General features: G+C 40.2%; 1 protein-coding gene across 2 annotated transcripts in view; it reads left to right on the top strand.

Moving 5' to 3' along the window:
- FNDC3B (fibronectin type III domain containing 3B) overlaps window positions 1-26,277 on the top strand; it is a 357,908-nt gene that overhangs the window by 260,633 nt on the left and 70,998 nt on the right. For both annotated transcript variants that reach the window (XM_073359375.2, XM_073359376.2), the window contains 10 exons: window positions 924-1,048; window positions 4,701-4,875; window positions 5,936-6,022; window positions 11,610-11,748; window positions 13,297-13,368; window positions 15,005-15,123; window positions 16,947-17,052; window positions 18,906-19,078; window positions 20,370-20,483; window positions 22,427-22,576. In XM_073359375.2, the coding sequence (XP_073215476.2) occupies window positions 924-1,048; window positions 4,701-4,875; window positions 5,936-6,022; window positions 11,610-11,748; window positions 13,297-13,368; window positions 15,005-15,123; window positions 16,947-17,052; window positions 18,906-19,078; window positions 20,370-20,483; window positions 22,427-22,576 (1,260 nt within the window). The remainder of the gene's footprint in view (window positions 1-923; window positions 1,049-4,700; window positions 4,876-5,935; window positions 6,023-11,609; window positions 11,749-13,296; window positions 13,369-15,004; window positions 15,124-16,946; window positions 17,053-18,905; window positions 19,079-20,369; window positions 20,484-22,426; window positions 22,577-26,277) is intronic.

Below are 26,277 nucleotides of genomic sequence, written 5' to 3'. Positions count from 1 at the left end.
CCTCCCAGGACTTCCACACCTATCCAACCCACCCTGTTCCCTGTCCCCTGACTGCCCCCTGCCCCCCAAACCTCTGCCCCATCCAACTACCCCCTGCCCTTTGTCCAAGCCCCTTGCTCCCTGTCCCCTTACCATGCTGCTCAGAGCAGCAGAACTGGCGGCTGCACTGCCTGGCCGGAGCCAGCCATGCAGCGGCACTGCCCAGCAGGAGCTCGCAGCCCTGCCACCCAGAGCGCTAGCTGCATGGCGAACTGAGGCTGCAGGGGACGGGGGACAACAGGGGAGGGGCCGGAGGCTAGCCTCCCCGGCCGGGAGCTCAAGGGCCAGGCAGGACAGGCCCACGGGCAGTAGTTTGCCCACCTCTGTTCTAGAACATGAGGAATGAGAGCCCCCTTGTGGGGAAAAAATTAGGATCTAGAATGGGGATTAAAATTGTAGTTGAGGTCAGAAGGTAGCATCTACAAGGACTGGTAGCTGCAGGCTCTGTGTAGTTCTTTGGCCAGGCTGAGAGGTGGCACCGACTTGTGGGAAAATCTCACCTCTAATTGGGTTTGTATTCATACTGATTTTGATTCATAAATAGGATAAATGGAAGAGTTACTGAAGTAGATGGATTCGCTATAAGTGATGCGACAGAACTGGAAGAGCTGTGTCACGAGAGTAAGACTGAAGCCCTGTGGGAATCTGATTATAGACTGAATACGACACACACTAGAAACTTATTTAAAATGAAGCTGCCATGGCTTAAATTGTTTAGACCTCTTTTATATTGCTGGTGCTAATTTGTGCAAAGGTGTTTAACCCTAATGTCAATAATTGGTCATTTAAGAAAGTAAGCAATAAAATGATCAATAAAATATGTCTGGATTTATTTCATTAGGTTTGTTTAGAGAAGAAACAATTATGGATCATTTTCTTTCTAGGGAAAAAGAAACAGTGGTTTCAGAGAATGTTACTTCGGGAGCCAAAAGCATTGCAAATTGACTAAACTTTGTCCAGCTGTGGGCTATACCTTCAGATTAGCAGCTCAGAATGACATAGGCACTAGGTAAGTTACTTCTTATCGATGTTATCTCTGCCATGGCAAAGGCATTCTAAATGACAGTATCTACTGAGAGGCTGCTAGTATTTTTCCCCTTTGAGCTCCCTATTAAATGGCTGAAGTTTTATTGCTCTACAAATAGTGCACTTAGAATAGATCCTCTGAGAACTTTCACTCACCTCACAGGGAACTGACTTGAAGTTTTCAGACTGATGAAATGGATCTAAGAGGATGGACCCCTTTGGAGGTGTTAAATGATGTTTTGTGGCCTGTTTCTAATACCAAAAGAACACACATCTGTTATGTATAATTCCCACTAGGGATCTTGGGGAACCAAAAAAAGCAACAAGCCCATGGAAGTTGAGTTACAGATTTTGGAAAATAATCCACTTTTGTTTAAAGTGATGTTCCTTTGTCTTCTTTCAGCACTACAGCAAAGTTTGTACTCACTTCCTCCTTTGGCAAGCCTTAGGTGGCTCAGCCAGCAGCAGAGTAAAACAAATGGAATAGCAGATAGGGGCAAGAGTGGGCTAACACTGCTCAAGGGGATTTTAGCAAGGTGGGTCCTGATTCTCCATTCCCTCGCACTGGAGTTAAGTTCAGGCCTGTGGAAATTGGTGGGAATCAGTGGGAGCTCTGGCTAATGGGTTTTGTAAGATCAGGGAGCTGCTAGAAACCAATGGACAGAAGAAGTTACAACAGCTAGAATGCCAGAGTATACACAATAGTTCTCCTGTGTGGGGATTTTAGCTGCCACATACAAACTCATTGGAGGAAGGGGGATATACACTGAAGAAGCTAAAATAATTTTTGAAGCTTACAAGATACTTATTTTAAAAATAATTAGTCCCTTTTCATTGTTTTGTGACTTGGAATGTTTAGCTGAGGAGGGAAATAAAAGAATGAAGGAAAAAATACAGATACCCAGAGAGATACGTATGTGTTTTTCTGAGGAAAATTCTGCCATTTTAAAAGTCCTGAAAATGCAGTTCCTAGCCATATATGGTTTAATAAAGCAGCTCTGTTAAGGTCTATGTCTTCTTCCTCTAGATATCGTTGGCCTTTATTTCTCAACAGTTTGCACATGGATTCCCTTATGCACATACCCCGAGAGATCATCTTTTCTCTGTGAAACACCCCCTCTCTTGTCAGCAGAGGTGTAATATAAATGAGAGGGGACTGCTGACAGAGCATTGTCCGTGAAGGGTGCTCAGTTTTGGAATGTGTCCTCCCCATCCCTGGTTTGCCAGAGCCTAGATTTGTTAATCTTCTAGACACGTTCCAAAACCCAATTTTTCTCACATTATTGAGGTGGGAGTGGGCCGAGGGTTGGGACGGTTATATTCATGGTCAGTCCTTTTATATTATAACTCTTTTAGTGGAGAAGCTCTAATGCCTTCATACTTTGGAGCAAGGGCTTGAAAATTAGCAGGGAGGGGGCGAGAGTCAGAGAATTGCCATTTGCTGTCCCCGTGAAAAGCCGCCGATAATTGTCTAGAAGTAGCTATGCGCATTTACTCAATGGAGGCTTGTTAGAGGCTAATTGCAAAATTATCCAAACATTCCATCTCCACTGAGCATGTTCTACTCCCCACAGAGCTCTGTTCCACCCTTGAGAGCCTATTGAGCATGCTCTATCCCAGGGCTAAGCAGGACTATTCCTACAGTTGCTCCTTAGCATGAGCCTGCTGTGGAACTGAGAGCAGATAGACGGTCTCTCCCATGCTCTAACTGATCCCCCTGCTGGAACCCAGGTAGCATGGAGGAAAAGAAAGCAGCCTGATTCAGGGATTATCTTCACATACAGGGCTACAGCAGTACAACTGTAGCGCTTTAATGAAGACACGCCTATGCCAACAGGAGAGCTTCTCCCATCGGTATAGTTAATCCCCCTCCCCAAGAGGTGATAGCTATGTTGATGGGAGAAGCTCTCCTGTCGATGTGGCACTGTGTACATGGGGGGGTTAGGTCAATATAACTGTGTCACTCGGGGGTGTGGATTTTTCACACCTCTGAGCAATGTAGTTGTACCGATATAGGTCTATAGTGTAGACCTGGGTGAGGAACAGAGGGGGTTGGAGAGGAACAGGCTAACAGGGGACAGACCCATGGAACAGAAGCTGGTAGGGACAAGAGCAGAAGGGGAGTGGGACAAGAGAAGAGGGAAACAGAAGCCGGAGGGACAGGAAAACAAGGGGACGATTTGTCAAGGATATATGAGGGGACAGGAGCAGAAGGGTCTGTATTTACCAGAATACACTTCCCTCCAGACCAGGAAGAGAACCCTCATTTCCTGAGTATTAACATTACTCTGTTCTCAGCAAATATCTCTGAAACCTACTCTTTCAGTATGTCTCTCATCCTCTTCTAATGGCTGGCCCACACAGAGGTTAACAGACTTCTACTGCTCACAGTTGCTCTTTTAGCTCAAGTGGCAGAGGTCTATTTTAAATCAAAAGGTTCAAACCCTGCTAAGGAACTGTGTCAATATGGGACCACATAAAGAAATTTCTGTTTTTTTTCCTGTTCGCAATTTTCTCAGTTTTTTAAAAAGCACACAAAAATAGAAAACCTTAAGATTGCAAAATCAAGCACACAAAAGTTAAGAAATGCTAGCATTAAGGTTGCCTGTGCATGTGCCTTATGGGACAGTCTGATCACACGTATTTTCCACACGATGCCTGACTTATTCATTGCAGAGGATGGACCATATCCTGGGGATGAATCAGGCTTGTGTAGTGAATGAGGCTTTTGTCTGCAGGATCCCTGCCTCATTTGTTGCAGAAATTGGAAGATGTGTAGCAAATTCAGCATGGGGATGCGAGAAGAGAACCCTGGTCTCATGATTAAGGCAGTTAAATGTTGTTCTGGAGAATTGGATTCTAGCTCTGCCTTTTGCCAGAGAGTTTCTATGTGATGCTAAGTCAGTCAGTCATTTAAACCAGAATTTTATAGGTGGCTAATAACTGTGCATTCCTGATTTTTCTGTGACCCTAGATTTGCAGAAGTGCTGAGCCCTCACAACTTCCACTGAAGTACATAGGAGCTGTGATTTGAACCCAAAATTAGTGGACACTTTTAGCTTTATTCACTCTTGTGCTTCAGTTCCCATTTTTAAAACAGGGTTAATAATACCTTCCTACCTCACAGGGGAGATAAATTAATTTATGTTTTTGAAGCAGTCTGATGGTGATGAGATCCATAAAAATATCTGTGAGGAAATTAATAATTTGCTGTTTAGTGCGGGGTTTGGATGGAGTGCAGTAAGTCATAGGGGCAACATACTGGACAATGAGGAGAAAACAAATATTGATTAACTGCTCACTCAGAGAGCACCATCCTTACTTTGTGCACTGAATGAGCCAGAGGTCCTGTAGAAATAAATGCATGCAAACATGTCATTAAAGATTATGTTGTTATGCATGTGGACAAGGGGTCTGAATTAAGGTTGCACAGGCATTCTTAATTCTGGCATTCCCTAACTTCTGAGTGCTTGACTTTGCAGTCTGAATGTCCTTTTACTGTAATATTTTTGTATGCGATTATATATCATTTATATGCCTATATATTCTAACAATATATTTCTATACCAATATATGCAAACAGTGCAGTTTGGAAAAAAAATTGTGATATCTTCTTTCTCTCCGTTCCTGTACAGTGGGTACAGCCAGGAAGTGGTGTGCTACACATCGGGTAATATTCCTCAGACCCCTTCTGCACCAAGATTGGTTCGAGCAGGTGTTACGTGGATCACATTGCAATGGAATAAGGCAGAAGGATGTACACCAGAAGAAGTGATTTCCTACACCCTGGAAATTCAGGAGGAAGATAATGTAAGTTCTGTGTTAGTATTATTATAAAGTGGATAGCATGGACCAAATTCTCTTCTCACGTGTACAGGTGCAACCCCACTGAAGAGACTATGCCCTGTATTATTGAGTACATTTCTGTTCTGATATTTACATAGTTACTGTACAAGATCTCACTGAAGTCTCCTCAACAGAAGGATGAGTTTAAAAAAAAATAAAAATAAAATACTAAATACAAAGCAAAGGCTAGCGTCTGAATTTAGGGGGTATTTCCTGGGGTGCATCACCAAAACAAAAACCTTCTCTTTTTCTTTCAACCTTTCTTTATCCAAATAAACTGTGTTCCTAGTTCCATTTGAAAAAACAGCTTTCTGTTACATTGGTGACTCACTAGAAACAGTTTATCATTGAGTAAGGGTGTGATCCTGCAAAGACCTGAGCCCTCCTGTGAAGTGCTGAGTGCCCTCAACTCCCATTGTAGTCAGATGGAGATGGGGGCACTCAACATCTTGTGTGCTCAACTTTTTGCAGGTGTACATACATGAGTTGTATGACTTACGCAGCTGTTCATGCCTGAGTCACACACGTCTGAAAGGATAACTAAGATGACAATGTTCTGCTTCGCATCAGAACACAGACCTCATAGACTTAGCAAAGTCAGGTACAAGTCTATAATGCAGAGTCATGCAGAATCCCACTTAGAAATCCACAAGGAAAAAGTCATAGGATTTGGAGTAATTCATCCTTAAAACAATTCAGTCTGCCACATTCTGCCTACGTCTATGTACGATACTTGCTTTCTGGAATAGACTGTCACTTGCATTTCTATTAAATATATTAAACTGTTAACCAAATTGCTTTCTTACATTGTTTTATAGCAAAATGACACATGATTCAGCTCAATTAGTTACTCTACCCTTTTAGAAAATAATTACCATGATAATGGTAGATTACAGAAAACAAGAGAAACTTTTGGACTCCATACTGACACGATGAATTGTAGTTGTGTAGTTGTGACAAATGTCATCTATGCATGCTGATGATAATATATAGAAACTTGGTTTGTTCTTGATTAAAATTTTAGGATAGCGTGTTTCACCCAAAGTACACTGGAGAAGAGCTAACCTGTACTGTGAAAAATCTCAGAAGAAGCACACAATACAAATTTAGGGTAAGTTTGTTTCTTTCCTTTTTCTGTTGCAGGGCATTTTGAAACTATCTGCACAATGAGAACCCCTTAACACTGAAAAACTGAGCTATCAAACACAAATCCTTCCTCTGATTAAAACCTGATAGGTGTGGAAAAAGTGTTTCCTTCCTTGACAGGCCTCTTTTCCAATAATGATAATGTTATAGCTAAAATGTTTTACATCAGAACATGTTAATTGCTTAGACTGATTGAGGACACAGTCCTTTGTACCACAGAGTGTAATGGTGGAGGGCTTACCCTGTAGATTTCACTATGTGCACATAGGGGAGGTGCTGGGTTAAGGGCTTGTACAGCAGGGGTACTGCTGGAAGGCCTCCTCCGAGGACAAGATGTCAACATGTAACAGCATGACTTAGGGCTCCAGTGGTCCTTGTGGTGCATTTCATTCAGCTGTTGGAAACTCCCTCCGGTGGCCAATCTGCACTGGTTACAGAAACTGGGACAGAGAAACACTGTTTTTGGAAACCAGACAGGAACACTGAAACAGGTCCTGAAAACAGGGACATTCCCAGCATTCAGGGAGACAGGTTCACCCAACATATGGAAAATGAAGCTTTCCCATCTATTAAGTGTGAATTTCTGATTGTCTAACAAGTTTATATTTAATGTCCTATATTTTCTTCTTCTAGTGATCGTGTTCCCTAAGATATATTTTTATAAGAGTTATAAAAATATATCTTTTAACTTATAACAAAATTCAGAAGTCTGTCTCGTTAATACAGTACTTTGAAGATGTCAAGCACAATACAAGTGCTGAGTGTTATTTACTAATAAAAATGCCCAAGATTAGTATGTCTGATTTTATGGAAGAGGAGTGTTAAATATCTGCTCGCTAACATAACAGTCCAGGCTATCAGGTCTTTGAAAAGCCCATGCCTGTAAATTTATCATTTCTCCACAAGGTGGCATCACTCCATGCACTTTTTATTGCAAGTACTGCATACTGTGTGGAAAGAGGCTATTACCTCTAAAGTTCATATCCACTGGGCTTCCAGCACATAACCATTATTTTAGAGAGTAAATATCTGAAAAAAGCCCTGTTTAATTTTTGTATTAATATTGAAAACTCAAAAGAGGGTAAAATTTCTTTCATCTCAAAAACATGCACTACAATGTCAGTGGGTCAAAGATGAAGCAAAAAGTTTTGCGCAAAGAGGATTGCTTCAGGCATTAAAGACAAATTTACATAATATCTCTCGATGTCACATTAGACTATTAAAAATTACATGAACTTTAGAGTCAGGACGTTGTGGATGAACTGCTGTAATATTGTGCTCTTGAGTTTACCATGGTTTATGCTGCTGCTTGTCCCTAGATAAGTAAAAAGCGTAGCTGTAGTTTTTCCTGTAGCTTCAGTTTAGCAAGTTACTTATATACTGAAACTAGGCTTTTCAAGGCTGGACTGACAGTGCAGTGATAACACAACCCAATACTGCATGATGGGTTTAAGACAAATGTTGATGTTGGTCCCTTCCTCGTAAGCAGACTGGGCAGCATACTTAGCCCTGGGCTGGTCTTACATAAGAACGGTCAGATCAATGGTCCATCTAGCTCAGTATCCTGTCTTCTGACAGTGGCCAGTGCCGGGTGCTTCGGAGGGAATGAACAGAACAGGCAATCATCGAGCTATCCATCTCCTGTCGTCCACTCCTAGCTTCTGGCAAGTGGAGGCTAGGGATACTCAGAGCATAACGTTGCATCCCTGACTAATAGCCATTGATGGACCTATCTTCCATGAACTTATCTAGTTCTTTTTTTGAACGCTGTTATAGTCTTGGCCTTCACAACATCCTCTGGCAACGAGTTCCTCAGGTTGACTGTGTGTTCTGTGAAGTAGTATTTCCTTTTGTTTGTTTTAAACTTGCTGCCTATTAATTGGGTGACCCTTAGTTCTTCTGTTATATGAAGGAGTAAACAGTTCCTTATTCACTTTCTCCACACCAGTCAAGGTTTTATAGACCTCTATCATATCCCCTGTCCGTCATCTCTTTTCCAAGCTGATAAGTCCCAGTTTTTTTTAATTTCTCCTCATACAGAAGCTGTTCTATACCCCGATTTTGTTGCCCTTATCTGTCTTTTTTGAGATGGACCAACCAGATCAGCACGCTATATTCAAGATGTGGGTGTACCATAGATTTATATAGTGGCATTATGATATTTTCGGTCTTATTATCTATCACTTTCCTAATTGTTCCTAACATTCTGTTAACCTTTTTTGACTGCCGTTGCACACTGAGGGGATGTTTTCAGAGAACTAGCCACAATGACTCCACAATCTCTTCTTGAGTGGTAACAGCTAATTGAGACCCCATCACTTTGTATGTATAGTTGAGATTATGTTTTCCAATGTGCATTACTTTGCATTTATCAACATTGAATTTCATTTGCCATTTTGTTGCCCAGTTTTGTGAGATCCCTTTGTAACTCTTCACTGTCTGCATTGGACATAACTATCTTGAGTGATTTTGTATCATCTGCAAATTTTGCCACCTCACTGTTTATCCCTTTTCCCAGATCATTTATGATTATGTTGAATTGCCCTGTCCCCAGCACAGATCCCTGGGGGACACCACTATTTACCTTGCTTCATTTTGAAAACTGACCGTTTATTCCTACCCTTTGTTTCCTATCTTCTAACCAGTTACCAATCCATGAGAGAACCTTCCCTCTTATCCCATGACTGCCTACTTTGCCTAAGTACACTATATCCACTGGATCACCCTTGTCCACATATTTGTTGACCCCCTCAAAGAATTCTAATAGATTGGTGAGGCATGATTTCCCTTTACAAAAGCCATGTTGACTCTTCCCCAACAAATCGTGTTCATCTATGTGTCTCATAATTCTGTTCTTTACTGTAGTTTCAACCAATTTGCCTGGTACTTAAGTTAGGCTAACTGGCTTGTAATTGCCGGGATCTCCTCAGCCTTTTTAAAAAATTGGCGTCACATCAGCTATCCTGCAGTCATCTGGTACAGAAGACGATTTAAATGATAGGTTACACATCACAGTTAGTAGTTCTGCAATTTCACATTCGAGTTCCATTGCGTAAATACCGTCTGGTCCTGGGAACTTACTGTTTAATTTATCAATTTGTTCCACAATGTCCTCTAATGATACCTCAATTGGGGACAATTCCTCAGATTTGTCACCTAAAAAGAATGGCTCAGGTTTGGGAATCTCCCTCATATTCTCTGCAATGAAGACCAATGCAAAGAATCATTTAGTTTCTCCGCAATGGCCATATCTTCCTTGAGTGCTCCTTTCGTACCTCTATCGTCCACTGATTGTTTAGCAGCTTCCTGCTTCTGATGTACTTAAAAAAAAAATTGCTGTTAGTTTTTGCATCTTTTTGGCTAGTTGCTCTTCAAATACTTTTTTGGCCTGCCTAATTATACTTGACTTTCCAGAGTTTATGCTCCTTTATATTTCTCAGTAGGATTTGACTTCCAATTTTTAAAGGATGCCTTTTTGCCTCTGACTGCCTCTTATACTCTGTTTAGCAGTGATGGCCCCTTTTTGGTCTTCTTACTATGTTTTTTAATTTGGGGTGTACATTTAATTTGAGGCTCTCTGGTGTTTTTAAATAGTTTCCATGTAGCTTGCAGGCATTTTACTTTTGGGACTGTACCTTTTAATTTCCCTTTAACTATCTTCCTCATTTTTGTGTAGTTCCCCTTTCGGAAGTGCTGTTGTAATGGGCTTCTTTGGTGTTTTCCTCCACACAAGGTTGTTAAATTTTATTATATTATGGTCACTATTACCAAGCAGTTCAGCTATATTTACCTCTTGGACCAAATCCCGTGCTCCACTGAGGGCTAAGTCAAGAATATCCTCTCCTTGTGTGGGTTTCAGGACTAGCTGTTCCAAGAACTTACATCAGTTTCTAGTAACACACACACACACCCTCACTGCCATCTGACTGCAGGGGGTAATATTAACTGGCTATGGAGGGAGACCCATCCAACTTTTTACCCTCAGCAGAAAGGATCTTTGTAATCTGAGTCCTTTGATGGAAGATATGATTGAAAGGGGGGTTATCAGGGGATTAGCTGAGGATCCCTATGATGGGGTTGGGACTCAGCACCACTGCACCTCCCGCTGGCACATCTGGGAATTAGCTCTGTCCATTGCAGAGCGCCCTCTGCCGGTTGTTTCCCGTCCATCTTTCGCCGTCTGTTGGCATCCAGACCCGCATTGCTTCCTGCTCGGTGATGTCCACTTCAGGACACTGCCCTCCGGCAGTGCCCACTGCTCTGGTCTCACCCCCTTCCAGGGGTTTGGTGTTATCAGCAGTCTACGATCTGCACCTGCTGTAGTGGGCAGCTGCAGCCTCTGAGTTTAGCTCCTTGTTGCAGGGACCAGCCACAGCCTGGATCAGGCCACGCTCTTCTTCAGCCAGGTGTAGCACAAGGTGGAAGGGGAGGACCCAGGCCCACCCGCTACTCTGGGTCCCGACCCAGGGACCCTGTAGCGGCAGCCTCTCTGCCCTCCTTCTCTCCCCTTGCCCTGCTATTGTCCCTGGGCTGCTTCCCTTCGGTCCTATGCACCTGCCCGGCCCTTGGTAGCTAGGCCAGCAGCCTGGGGTTTTCCTTGGCCGGAGCTCCCCAGCACTGCTCTGTCCAAGGTGCTACCTTTCAGCTCAGGAGCCAGTCCTCTTCCCTTGACCACCAGAGAGAGAATGCCATGCTCTTTACTAGGCAGCCTTTATATAGGGCCTAAGCCGGCCCTGGTTGGCTACCTCTCCCCCTGCCCTGATTGGCTCTCCCCAGGCCCTCTCTGATTGGCTGCGGGTCTGCACAGCCTCTCTGGCCTGGTTCAGCCCTTCTTCTCAGGGGGGTGGGGCACCGCCCCACCACACTCCCAGGTAGAAAAACTTGCTAGTTTGTATTTATTTGTCATAGTTGATTCAATATTCAATTCCTGTGCAACATATTTAGAACCAAACCTTGAAGTCTTTACTCAGTCTAGCAAAATTCCCACTGACGTCACTCGGAGATTTTCCTGAGTAAAGACTTCAATATTTGGCCTATAGAGCATATGCTTCAGATGCATCTTTTGTGCTTCAATAAGTGCATATTAGCATATGTTAGATGTCCCTGTAACTCTTCTCATGTATTTGTTGCTGTGTGTTCTGTGTTTGTACAGCACATGGGGTCCTGGTCCATAACTTAGGCTCCTAAGCACTATGGTAATACTGTACAAATAACAGTAATACGTTCTGAAGCTACCATTATTTACCTTCTCTTTGGATAAATAACAATGGATTGCCATGTGACACTTGCTTTAAAAAAGACGTTAAGAATTTTCTTATCTTAATTTACTGCAACACAGTACTGGTGGGGCCAGAGTAAAACTCAGAAGGGACTTACTAATGAAACAATTTTATGATCAGTTACCTATTGTTAGAATCATACACAATTTGCTGTGACTTGATAGTGCTGTCTATTTTAATAAACAATATTTGTATGGACTATATTAGATTAATTCATGCAAAGCTGCCAGAAAAGAGAACTGAATAGTTACATTAGTTGTGTTTTTGTTTCAGCTGATTGCTTCTAATGTGGAAGGAAAGAGTTGTCCAAGTGAAATTTTGGTCTGCACAACAAGTCCAGACAGGCCGGGACCTCCTACCAGACCAGTTATTAAAGGGTCAATAACATCTCATGGCTTCAGTGTTAAATGGGGTAAGCTAACCCATTCAGTTTGCTGTAACAGTTTTCTTATGGCATAACATAATTTAAGTGTAAACAAAACCTATGCGAATGGGCACTTAGGCTCAGATTTCACATACTGCTTCTCAGCCCAGAGATGAATCTGTTCAGAAAGTTAGATAAGCATTTGATCATTCTAAGAGATGCCCGAGACCTGTGGTGAAAAGCTGTGACTTTTTCATAATCAGACAGCTCAAAAATATTTTTAAAGGCATTTATAAAGTGAAAGCATAGTGGTTCAGCTATCTTCCCTCCCCCCAACTCTCACACACACTCAATCCTTTGAGACAATTCTCTGATTCCCTATTGTACTGTACGTCAAGTTCAGGCTTCCTGTCTTTGCTTTCGAGGTCCTGTATCATGTATATCCTGCCCAACCTATCTGCTCTACCAGTGATGTTAGTCTCAATACCCTTCACAAATATCTCTTTGGACTGTGGACACACTCCGCCGACTACATGCACTTAGAGCATTTGTGTGGGGACACACACAATCGACTGTATAAAAATGCTTTCTACAAAACTGACTTCTATAAATTCGACCTAACTTCATAGTGTAGACATACCCTTAGTCTTCTTCTGTGCTCACTTAGTGCTTTCCTGTCTACCAAGCTTCCTCCGTCAGATCCCTCCTAAAAACTTACTTCTGCTGTCTTGCCTATGAGAAGTGAAACAGACAAGAAAGGTTAAACAAATAATGTAATGCAACAGCTTAGGCACATCCACATCTCAGCAGTCTTCTTAATGTCACCATTGTTCTCCCTCTCAACTTCCCCCACACCTTAGTTAGTTTGTTCATGATCCTTCCTGGGCATGTCATGTTGCACATAGAATGTAAGCCCTTTGAGACAGGAACCATGTCTTCGGTGAGGTCACTATGTAACATGTTTACGATCAGCCAATGGTGATGATTAAGGATTCCAGACATCAGTTTTGAAAACCAGACTCCCTGGAATCACAGCTTTGCATAAACAGTAAAAATACATTCCAATAACCTGTTAAAGCTCCTGATTCCACTCAAGTAGCAAGAGCAGAATATTTAAATCCAAGTATGCGGTATGGTTAACAAATCAACAATGTATTCTAAGATTCCAAGTTGTCTGGAAATGATCTGTAGATTGAGAGTGGATCCTAAAATCATTATCTTTAGAATTATGAATACCACATTTGGCAGCATCTAATTATTTTTATCATCACCTTTAGTCTTGTGGATTCAGTCAGACAGCAGCTATTTGCAGTAAATATCCTCCATCAACTCTATTTTGGGTTATTTGTGCCCTAATGAATCTGTTACAGTATGTATAATCCACTAGAATAAAATCTGCAAGGTGCTGACCAGAGAGCCCTCTGCACCATGCAGCATTAGGTCTTTATGCTGTGATTAGTGCATCTGGCAAGTGCTTTTCTTACTAGATATATGTGTGATTTTGTAAGATCAAAATCTGTAACTGTATTCTTTATTTTCTTGTAGATTCCATTTTTCAAATCTAATTTATTAACAAAAGTGTTGCTCATTTTTCAGATTCTCCACAAGATAATGGCGGTTCAGAAATCCTAAAATACCTATTGGAGATTTCCGAAGGAAATTCTGAAGGTAAAATTGACAAGAATCATCTATTCCAATACATTGTGGTTCTACGTATTCTACAGTTAAAAACCTGGCTTTTTCAGCTATTAATATTTTTAAAATTAATAATGTAATAACAATAATACAAGAAACAATTGTATCAAATATCATAGATGGTATTATTAGATAAACAGTTTAGTTTGGCATCTTTTCTGTACCCTTTATTAATTTTATCAAACATTAAATATAAAACCAAGTTTCATATTAAAACGTAAATTGAAAAAAAAAATCTCTGACCTAGGCTATATCTGCACTACAGACTTCTGTCTGCTTGGCTATGTCAGCCAGAGATGCAAAGAAGTGTGATCTCTGACTGACCCAGGTGTGGCAGCAGACATCCCTATTGTAGACACAATAATACAGGCAAAGAGCTGTGCTTTTACCAGTAAAACTTGTTTTGCTCGTAGGGTCTGGTTTCACTATACCAGTATAAAGACTGCTTTGCCAGTATAGCTACTTCCACGCTAGGAGCACTTTCCTGGTATAGCATACCAGTATTCCTGTACCAGTAAAGTGTTCCTAGTATAGACAGGGCCTGAGTTAAAATGTTACTAAACTGTTTAATGTTTGTTTCATTAACTATCTTGGATTCCTAGGCCAGGCTATATAAATTAAGCATGTGCCATTTGTGCCTGGTTAAAATCTATCACTTTGTTGAATATTATTACTACCAATATCATATTATTATTATTAGTTCAATATCATATTGTGTTTCTGTGCACCTTTTTCCTAAGACTTCAAACTTTAATGAATTAAGCACCCACTGCTTAAAGTGGGCGGGATGTGGCATGCAGGCAGGCGCAAGGAGTTGCAGACCTGGAAAAAAAGGAAACAAATCAAGCCAGGTTGCTGACGGGTGCACATTAGCAATTGTCTTACTAAAGCTGCTGCTCCCAGATTGTGATCAGACCCCACACACACTTTTTTCAGACCATTTTAAGCACTGCAAACATCCATGTGATGTAGGTGGTATTATACCAATTTTATTGATAGGAAAACTAAACAACAGAGATAAAGTGACTTATCAGAGGCTACCCCACAATCCAGTGACTGGAGTACTTTGACTGTGGCCCCTTTTCAATGGAAAATAAAGTAATCTTTAAGTAGGACCAGATTGTGGCTGCTCCTCACATAGGTGCTGAGGGGAAGATATGAAGGAAGAAGTAAGTGGCCCTTGCTTTTCTTTGCACCCCATGTAAGAGCCAGCCACAGGTGCTGATCTGCAGCCTTAAAGTGCCACCTGTCCTGGCCTGCAGGTTGGATTATGATGACACTGAGTACCTGGGTTGTTTTTGTTTGTTTTGAAGTTGTTCGTGTTTTTACATGTCCCCATCCCTTTCTGTAGAACAGTGGAATTTAAGGTCCCAGGACTATACTTAGCTTGATTTTTAAAAGATTTCTTTTAGCGAAAATAATATCGTCATTAATTGTGTATGAACATTTTATTTTCACAAAAAAGGATTCAAGTATTTGTATAAAACCATGTTAAAGATTTTCTTTCTCGTATATAACTCCCTTGAAGAACAGTAGCCAGGTACGAGTGTGTGTGTGGTGTGCACGTTGTTTTCAAAGCAAACTTGAATGAGTTCATTTAATTTTACAGCAAATCAATGGGAAGTGGCATATAGTGGATCTGCTACAGAATATACGTGTACTCACTTGAAACCAGGCACTTTGTATAAACTCCGGGCATGCTGTATCAGCACTGGTGGACACAGTCAGGTAAGAATAGTTTAACATGGAGAACTGTCATTTTTGTATTTTCCAGAGCTTCACCTAGCTCTGCATTTTAGTTTTGCTTAGTTTGTACATTTAGTTTGCTAGTATTTCTGCTTTAAATAATAGATGTACTTGGCTAAAATTGTAGTATTATTGATACAGTAAAAACTTCACTGATTTCTATTAATGCTCCTGTGCAAATTACTTCATTTTGAAAGGTGCTGCTATCTTTGTGCATGCAAAATCTGGGCCTTGTAGTTTAGCAAAATGCAAATTAATGAGGTTCTACTTCATATTGAAAAAATCCTAAGTATTCATGTATTATTAAGGCCAGAAGGGGCTTTTATGATAATCTACTCTGGCCTCCTGCATAACACGGGCCATAGAATTTCACCCAGTAATTTGTGTGTACAGCTATTATATTTTTATGCTTTCTGTGTAGTTGTTCATAGTTTGCCATTGTGTTCAGACATCTCCCTATTTCAGTTTATTATTTAGTATATATATTTAGCAAAAGTATAAATAAAAAAATGTTATGGATTCCTCAGTTTGACTGGCTGCTGTTTGGATCTTGCATGTGTGTTTGTGACTGACTGGATCCATGTGGACTCAGATGCTCTGGAATGTAGTGTACTGTTGCACTGTGTTCATTTCTCTACATAATAACACTAACAAAGACCCTGATCCTGAACACTTTACTTACTGAAAACTCCCTTTGACTTCAGTAGGCCTACCCGCTGGCATAAAGTTAAGCGTCTGGTTAAGTATTTGAAAGATCGAGGTGATATTGTTACTACAGTAGAGAGCTGCACAAACTAGTGGATGCAAGTGACTCTTCTCCTCAAGGATGCATATGAAGGATCCAAACCTCATTAGCTTTCTTTTTGTGCTGTAGGCCCCCACTGGAACTTAGGCTCCCAAGGCACTTTTAAAAGTATTGCCCTTAGGTTCAAGGACAACATTTGAGTGCATAGTATACCTAAGATGAAGTGCTTTTTCAGGGATCAACCATGGGAAGTATGGGGGGGAAAGGAAAATAGTATTTTTGAACTGAATGTTATCAAGAAGAGGTCCTCGCAGCTGTTACTGTTGTACTATTATGAAAAAATCATATTTTAAGTTTAAGGCCAGAAGGGGCTATTAGATCATCTAATCTGACCTTCTGTATATCACAGGCTATTAAATGTTCACACAATTACCCTGGGTTGTGCTTGACTAAAGCATAATTGTGTTAGGCTAAAGCATATCTTTCAGAAAGACATCCAGTCTTGATTTGAAAACATCAAGAGAGGGAAAATGCACCTCTTCACTCGGTAGTTTGTTGCAATTGTTAATCACCATCATAGTTTAAAAAAAAAAAAAAGATTGATTTCTCATTTGAATTTGTCTAACTTCAGCTTCCAATAATTGGTTCTTCTTATGCCTTCCTCTGCTGTATTAAAGAGCCTTTTAGTACTCAGCATTCTTGAAAGCTCATTAGTACCCAGTATTCTTGAGAGCTCATTTGTACACAGTATTCTTGAGAGTCATGAGAAATACAGTAAAAAGGTAAAAAATCCTTTACTAAAATATTCAGAAATACCAGTGAAAACAGTATATAAATGATGCTAATAAAATTGTGTCAATAATGCTCATATTAATGAAATGTTAACTAACCACTTGATAGTCTCTGATCCTACATTTTTCTCACTGTTTCTTTTTTGTCTGGCAAAATAGTATTTTGTTAGAAATGTCTTTGTTGTGAAGATCATGACTCACATCGTTGTCCCTGGTTTGTAGATGAGTTTTCAGCAGAATTACTAATCTTAGGTCCTATTCTTTTCCAGTGTTCTGAAAGTTTACCCGTGCGTACGCTTAGTGTCGCACCGGGTCACTGTCGGCCACCAAGAATGTTGGGGAAACCAAAACACAAAGAAGTTCAGCTACAGTGGGGTAAGTGATCAGTACCTGCAGCCATTTTAATTCTCAGGCAGAAACCTGGTTTGAAACTATTTATCTGGACCAAAACTTGAGCCACCATGTAAAGAATGAATTTACTCTCAAGATCTAAAGACTAAGTAAGTTGCTATAAGTCAGTAAGAGACTTTTTATTGACTTCAGTGTGCTTTGTATCAGGCTCTTGGAAATTAGTTGTCTTTATTTTTGCCTTTGGGTCTGATACTGCAGTCTGTTCCCACTGAAGTCAATTGGAAGTTCTGCCTATGTCCGTACTATAACAAAGTTTCTAACCATTGGCCTTTCATTGCAAAAACATCACATCACTTGAGATCCATTTTATTTCACTGTGCTCTTAGCCACAATGTTCTACTGTTTCATTCAGAATTTCACACAGTAATTTATACTGAGCCAGAACACACTGAAAATATTAGGTGACTTTTTATTTTAAAATTTTTATTAAGGCAAAGGTGCAATAAAACAAATATACTAAGTTGACATGACCAGCATAGTTCTTATAAAAAGCAGTTCCTTGCCTGTTTAGTGCGAATGAAATAGTATTTGAGGCATTTCAGAAGGTCATTGCGTGGTGACATCCCACTGTTAAATTATTTGTTAGACGTGTCTAAGACACTACTACACTCCGGATAGTCTGTTGCAACACCATTTCCATTTGACAAATGTATCTGAGGTCCAGCACAAAGTCTAAGTTGCACTCATGTTCCAGGTCTCACGTTGGTTTGTACTTTGTGGCTGAGCACCACTTTGCGGAGTTCAGCACTGGGTAGCTTCAGTGGCAGATAATAGTATATTTCCTGAAGAGCCATTCAAAGGAGGTGAATAGCCAAAATAAAGCCCACGATATCAGTGAGCTGTTAAAAAAAAAAAGAAGAAGAAGCTTATGGACTGTCCAAGTGATCCTTGCACACCCCTAATCCCCATGGATTTCGCCAAGGCTATTGAATTGCTCAGAGAATGCAGGTCTGAGCCTTCCTCCCCATCTGTAAAATGGGGATAATGATACTGACTTACCTTTTGTAAAGCGCTTTGAGATCTATGGATGAAAAGCATTATGTAAGAGCTATGTATTATAATTATTTAAAAGCTAATGAGTCCATTCCATTATTGGTCTGCACAAAACAGTGTGTATTGACAGCAAAATCAGCCCCACTGAGCTTTTGTGATCTATTTCCTTTTTTTAAGGTTACTTTAAAAAGTCACCATATGCTTATGTTGTCATTTCGCAATATTAGTGTAATTTTTCCTTGTATTGAAGGAATGTACAGTTACTGTTTCATGGTTTTCCAGAACGGGTGACAGGGGCTGGTTTACATGATGATTACTTGTTATGTTCATTCCCTTTGAAGCGCCTGGCATCAGCCACTGTCAAAAGACAGTATACTGGGCTAGATGGACCTTTGATCTGACCCAGTATGACTGGTCTTATATCCTTATGTTTTATGGCTTTGCAATTAAAGGAAGAGCAGATATCAGCCCCCATTGTGCAGTCGTATACCATGGGGGTTGTGCTTTCTACCAGTAGTAGAGCCCATTGATATAAATGGGCCTACTTGTAGTATTAGAATACCAGAGTAGCAGAGCTTTACAACGTGGGACACATAGCTACTACTAGCTGCGGGTCTTATCCTATAAATATTAAAAGACATGAATAACTTGATTCACTTGAGTGATCCCACTTACATATGTCTGGGTGTGGAACATTTATCAAAGAGGCGAAATCATTAGAGGTAGTATATATCTGTGGTACAAGGTGAATCAATGTATGATAATCATCATGTAAATCTGTGACTTTATATCAACAATAAATAAATGATACTGATTCTTTCCAGATGTCCCTGTGTCAGAAAGTGGTTGTCAAGTCTCAGAGTACAGTGTGGAAATGACGGAACCAGAAGAGGTTATTTCTGAGGTGTATCATGGCCCTGATCTAGAGTGCACGGTCAGCAACCTTCTTCCTGGAACAACATATCGGTTCAGAGTGAGAGCTTTGAATGACGGAGGGGTAAGGTTTAACATTCTGCGCAGCATGAACAGCAGTGTCCAAAGAAGGATGCCAGATGAGGGTTTTTTTCAAAATGTTTCTTCACATGTATATGAGAGAACAGTTATCCTGGCAGTGCATACACTAGTTCAGCTATAGCTGGTGAGTGGAAAGATGAAAGGGAAAGGGGAATGTGGGAAAGGAAAAAAGTTGAGAGAAAAGGAGGTATCTGGGAAAGGAGAAAAGTGGAGAATAAAATGAAAGAGTTGGAGAAACTTAGGGAGAAGGCAGTGCATTGAGACTCAGAGGGCCCCATCCAGAGTGGCCCTTTAAAGCAAAGTTGAGAATGGCATTTCTGTTTAAACATAGGTTCAGCTAAACTGGTCTACCGTTTAAAGTGTGTTAGAACTGTACTGAAGAGATATATTGGCCCACACACCTTTAACAACAACAAAAAAGATCTTTACCTTTATAGAGGCAAATGATACTTGAGTAATTTCAAGTAGGTCTTTGGACATTTTAGGGAAAACTTGTTCATTAATAGTTTTTAATATGCTTTCATTTAACGTAGGGTACATATATTTTTTCAGATTCCTCGTAAAAACCTATTTACCTAATCCCATTGGGAATTAAAAGCCTGATCCTGTGTCCATTGAAATCAACAGAAGAATTCCAATTGACTTCAGTGTTGGATTGGGCCCTGTCTTCTTTTCTCTGAGCATCATTTCCAGCATTTTGAAAATGTATCCTCAGTGGGACTACGTAGTCTAATGCATTGCTTACTCTGCTATCAGACTGCTCCCAAGAAATCTATTAGGTTTCTAAAGATTTGTATGCTTCAACAGCAGGGTCCCTGCTGACAGTTACTCAGCTCTTACATAACATAGAGCTTTTAAATAATGCAGATCACGGGGGAAAACTACCAAAATTAGTTCAGGTATTCGAAACCAAGAGTACCTGCAAATTGATAAGATATCCATTTCTTTCTTATGTATTAATTAATTGGGTGTATATATCAAAGTCTGATTTGCTAACTGTTCTGACTGACATATAAAAGCTAAGAGAGAGCCATTTCCTGTGAAGTAGCTTTGGACTGACGGTGTTTTAGGCAAACCATGTATTCTCAATAAGCAAGGCAACTTATAAGCAGTGAGATGAAGTGAAGCATGCCAAGATAAGCTTTACATTGATAAGGTGTATATTAGAGGCCTAATCTGTCTTCAAGAAAATGTGTTATAATAAGAATATTTCTATGTATGGCTTATGAAACCCCTTTAAAGTGTGTGTAATATTTTTTTCCACCCCTTCCTAGTATGGGCCATATTCTGAAGCTACAGAAGTCACCACAGCAGCAGGACCACCCGGCCAGTGCCAAGCACCTTTCCTTTCCTTTGTGTCTGACACATGTGTACTTGTAAGCTGGGAGGTAAGACAAACACTCTTTGTATGTGTGATTTCTATCTTGCTTATCCAAACTAATATGATCATCAGTACTTGAAAGCTAATTCAAGAGCAGTTCACAATCTCAGCCCACTCAAAAATACTCTTGTACATACAGACAATAATCTTCCCTGCTTTTCTTTTTTAGAGTTGATCTTGAGTCACCGAAGTTTATTAGGGGCTTGAGAATGGAGACAGGGGGATCTCTTATCACTTCATCTTAATATAGGTCATAGGTCGGTAAAGAATGATCTCTCCAGAATTTTAGCATGTTGAATCCAATACACTGACTGGCTTCTGAACTGGAATCATGCAGTCAGCTATTCTGCTACATTTTTATGTGAGGCTAGAGTCCTTGATATCAGACAAACTCTGAGAGATTTGCTATGTCAAAGCAACTCTCCCAAAATAAAAGGAGGACTTGTGGTACCTTAGAGACTAACAAATTTATTTGAGCATGAGCTTTCGTGAGCTCCAGCTCACTTCATCGGATGCTGGAGCTCACGAAAGCTTATGCTCAAATAAATTTGTTAGTCTCTAAGGTACCACAAGTCCTCCTTTTCTTTTTGCAGATACAGACTAACACGGCTGCTACTCTGAAATCTCCCAAAATAGTCAGGTGTCACCTAGTTTCATATCCAAACCACATTAAACCATTAGTACAAGAGATAAAAGATGGTCTTGTGAATAAGGCACTAGTTTGGGACTCAGGAGATCTGAGTTCATTTCCCAACTCTGCCACCAACTTCCTCTGTGAGTTATGTGGGTTTTTTTCATACTCCCCCCGCCAGTAACTGGGGACTCTGTCGGACATATATAGATTCTAGTGTGTAATCAGATTGTCCTGAGGGTCCTCAAGGAAGAGCGCCTCTGCTGCTCACTTGGAGGCATGAAAGGCAAAACTTCTTTTATAATATTATGATACTGACGTGTGTGCCACATCAAGGGCCACGCTGCTTTAATTTCACCATCATCCTTAGCTGTGTTAGCTTCTCTGACTCTACTGTCCTGTACCTTGCCCATCAGCTTGATGGCTGACTTCCACTGGGCGCCTAGTGCTGCAGGCCTCGCTCCAAACCAGGAGCAGTACTTTTCGGTTGGTATGATTTTCTGGGAAATATAATTATTCATTTTTAATGACTTGAGTATATCATTTAACCATGACTCTCCCACAGGTGCATTGAGACCACTAGTTCTGGTCTAGAAACAAAAGCTCATGCTCAAATAAATTGGTTAGTCTCTAAGGTGCCACAAGTCCTCCTTTTCTTTTTGCAAATACAGACTAACACGGCTGTTACTCTGAAACTTTTCTGTGTGGTTCAAGGCTGTGCTGCTACCAAGTCAGCCGAATGGGAGGAAATTTTTATTGTGAAAGTCCTGATAGAAATTAAGGCCTATAGTGTCTGCTGTGTAAATGTCCTCTCTTCTATGAATTAGGACTTTTCTACCCTTAAAACACTAAAACGGCACAACTGCAGCTGCACCACTGTCGCACTTCAGTGTAGTCTAGACACTACTAATGCGGACTGGAGATGTTCTCCCGTCGGTGTAGGTAATCCATCTCCCCAAGAAGCAGTAGCTAGGCTGTTGAAAAAATTCTTCCATCAACCTACCGCTGTTTACGCCAGGGGTGAGAAAAGCTTAGTTACGTCTCACACCCCCGAGAGACATGGCTATGCTGATGTAAATTCCCAGTGTCTACCAGACCTTAGTTTATTTCAAGCAGATAGAGTTGGCACAGTTCTGCTAAACAGGCTTCGTTTTGGTAACCTATTCTGGGGCACGAATTCAGAATGCGTCCATTTGCAGTGATCATGGTTTCTCATTATGAACTCGTTTTTATGCATTTTTCTCCTTAACCTGTCAAACGTGATGAGGTAGGCCTCCATCTTTAAACTGAACTACTAAATACAAAGATTTGTTTTGCAGAGTCCTGAATGCTCGGGTGCCGACATCTCTGAATACAGATTAGAGTGGGGAGAAGATGAGGAATCTCTGGAACTCATGTATAATGGCACAGATACCAGTTTTGAAATTAGTGAATTGTCAGCAGCAGCACATTATTGCTGTAGATTACAGGTACAGAAGCTTATTATATTTTGTATAGATCACAATCTAAGATGTAAACACAATTTACTTCCACTGGATTTTTATTGTCATCATTAACTGCTTTGAAATGAGGTACTTTGTAAGTCAGAAGAAATATACCTTTCTCCTAAATTGTGTAGCACTACTGCGTAATCAAACGATTTAGATTCTAAACAACTCAGATTGATGAACAGAGGGAGTTAATAGAACTTTCAGCCTTGGAAAATCGCTCCTGTTCATCACATGCTTTAATTTCAATGAATAATACTGTTGACAAACAGCCGGCCCAGATAGTGATGCTCTTGCACTAAAATAGAAATATAATGTTTTAAACTTTAAAAAAAATAATCGCAAATTTTGAGTTGGCTCAAGCTTGGAAATGGTATGTAAATGACATTACCTCCCAAATGGATGTTAAAGATTCCCCTATCTTAAACAGTAATCTCCAACATCTGTTTCATTTATTAAGTTAAGCAAACCATCTGAGTAGCTGATAAGATTCCTATGCACATGGGCGGCTGCAGCTGGCAATATAATGTACTTGCCATTTTCACCACCTCATCTCTTGAATTTATATCATTGTCTAGTGAGTCTCTGTAATGATCTTCTTCTCTTTGATATTTACGCTTCTCCCATTATTTTCAATAAAAAGCAACCAAATTAAAATATAAATCCTGTGATGGAACTGGATTCTTCTCCTGTCAAGTCCCCTGAAAAAATAGAAGAGATTTAGCAAAAAAGAGTGAGGCAAAATTCTACACCCAAGCCTGCACAGCTTTGGAGACTCCTCCACAAGGTTTATTTATGTGCAAAGGCAGAACACCAGCAGTAAATCCAACCAAGAATTCATATACCTACCCAGCTGGCAAAGGGTGGAAAATTGTTTCCCTTGAAAATCTTTTAGCTTGGACCACCCAGGGTTCATCACTTTGATCGAAGGCCACAAGCCCTCAGTCAAGTGTTTCTTTTCTTTTTGAACTCTTTCAAGTCAAGTGTCCCGTAAGATTCTCTCTAGTTCTTCAGCAGCTGATTCAAAGCCAAAGAGCCTCAAATAGAGTCCCACAGCCCATCCTCACTCATGGTCTGCTGTATTTGTCTGACTTCATTGTCACAGGACCTACACCTTGTATGGTCATTATTTTGGGAAACTAATTGAAAGAGCATGTGTGAGAGGAGTGGCACTGCAAGCCAGAGAGCACATTCCATATGCCTGAGAAGGAAAGCTTTTTGTTTTCTGTCTTCTAAATTGGCATTTAGACTTCATTGAGCTGGGGGGACACTGTGATACCAGTTTCGTGATGAATGGGGAACTCTAATTTTTTTTAGTGTTAAAAAATGGAAACCGCCAACTGTATAGTATTTTTGGAGGGGGAGTGTACATTTATTTTAAATTATCCACCAGAGAAATGTTCCGCTACACTAATGTCTAACAGATTTTAACGCCTCAAGCAAAACTTAATCCATAGTCAGAAGATAAGAAAAATATATAATAACACAGACACATTTTTTTATTAAAGCCCACCAGTAATCCATGCAATAGAATTCTAGAGGGCCTCTGCCTGCCAAGCTGGTCCTTACTTTGTGTCAAGTAGTATCTGTCTTACAAAGTGTATTTCAGAATGCATTAGAGCATTAAACAGTAACAGGGTAGAGAGTAGAATTATGAGATACGGGCAAACGAGAAGTGTTTCATAATTAATGGAGATTTGCTTTGGGTATGTGTTTTAAAATAATAAATAAAAGGATAAAGGGCAAAAATGCAAATCATTCTTTCCTTTGTGACTATTAGAGACATTAACAGGAAAACTTAATTTTTCACTCTAAGATATAAAGAATTTTGTCTAACCCGTGTTACTCTTTCTTCTAACAAAACACACATCATTATCTCAATCCGTACAAATCTAATAATGGAGAGAATCGGGCATAAATGACTAGAGGGAGGCCAGTTTGTCTTTGTTTAAATTTAAAAAAAAAAATTAGTAGCATTATTGAAAATTCCCCAAAACACTCATGCCTTCCACCCAGGGAAACATTGTGACATTTACTGGAGTGGGGGAAGGAGGAGGAAACATCTGGTAAGCAAACAAAAATTAAATACCCATCAATTATGTTGATGAGGTTGTCCAATAAAACAGTTATAAGCACCACTAAAACGAATTGCTTGGAGCAAGATACAGATTGCCAAACACTGGTTTACAGGCGAGACACATAATGTCATTGACAGACCACAAAATGAGGCTCGCTTTAGCAGCTATAGGAGCGCTTCACTAGATAAAAGATGTCCCTGGAGCAGGATTTGTTTTTAAGGGCTTTTAAAGGCTAACAAATGCAGCTTTATCATCTCTTCCTTCAGCACACCAGCTGAACAAAACAGCTAATAGAAAAACAGAATGAGGTTTTCTATTTATCCCATGCATAGTAAACAAAATTATTCAGATACAGCAAAATGTAGGGGAGAAAACACATGCTTGTTGGTCCTTTGCCCATGTTACTCCCACTTAAGACACTGAAAAGCCCAACTCAGCAGATCTTTATTCTTCTGTTGGGGAAGATGGGGTTTGCCTGCCCCACTCTACCACGGACAAAGCAAGGTGTTTGGTGTGAATTGTAATGGAGACTCAAAGCCATCTGTTCAAAGACTATGCCTCTGCACAGATTTCTGGCTCACTGGTAGAACAACTTCTTCATGACCTGTGCTATGACAAATTCCGTGTCTGGGGTTGCACTGTAACATGTAACAGTTCTGATTCCAATCAGTAGAGAGCAATAATACATATAAACCCTAGCTAATTCATTACCATAGTAATGAAGTACCAAAGTTTTATTAATCTGTTTTTATCCATTTTACTAGAATATTTTGTAACGGTGTAAGTGATACAGTATACCAATGGAAAAGTTGAAATAACAAAGTCTGATGATTAATGGATGGTACTTCAAAGGTAGAAACATTGGGCCAGATTTTGAAACTTCAGATTTCCACTGGTGTCACTGAATTTGGCCTAGGAGTTAGATATAATGGTTGCTTTATTTTCTCATGGAAAAAATTAACAGCTGTGAGTGTTTTAGTTGTGGTTTATATGTGGGATCTTAGAAAAAAGCATATGCCATGCTAAGGTAATGTTTTATTTTCATGGGAATTATGAAATTATTAATAATTAGTATGAAATTTTCAGATTAACTTTCTAAATTAGGACCCTGTAGGCACACTAAATTAGGACCCTGCACCGCTCTTAAGCAGGCCAAATGACCACTGAAGTCAAAGGGAGATCTACCTGAGTGAGCAGAACATCTGGCCTTGCAGATGTAACCATAAAGTAATGGGGATTTTGATAGCAAAGGGCTTAGAAGGGCTGATCTTTAAAAAAGGTTAATGGTGACAATTCAATACAATTAATATTAACAAAAAGGGGGAAGGAACACAAGCCGAAATAAGGAAAGAATGGGTTAAAGAATATTTAGATAAGTTAGGTGTATTCAAGTCAGCGGAGTTTGATGAAATTCATTCTAGGGCACTTCAGGAACTAGCTGAAGCAATCTCAGAACCATTAGCAATTATCTTCAAGAAATCGTGGAGGAGAGGTGAATATTATAGGGCAAATATAGTACATGTCTTTAAAGAGGGAAACAAAGAGTACCTGGGGAATTATAGACCAGTCAGCTTTAACTTTGATACCTTAAAAATACTAGAACAA

Source organism: Lepidochelys kempii, chromosome 9 (assembly GCF_965140285.1).
Source record: "Lepidochelys kempii isolate rLepKem1 chromosome 9, rLepKem1.hap1, whole genome shotgun sequence".
In the NCBI taxonomy this organism is placed as follows: Eukaryota; Metazoa; Chordata; order Testudines; family Cheloniidae; genus Lepidochelys; species Lepidochelys kempii.
Note: the sequence above shows the minus strand (reverse complement) of the source record. Positions and strands in the feature narration are given on the sequence as shown.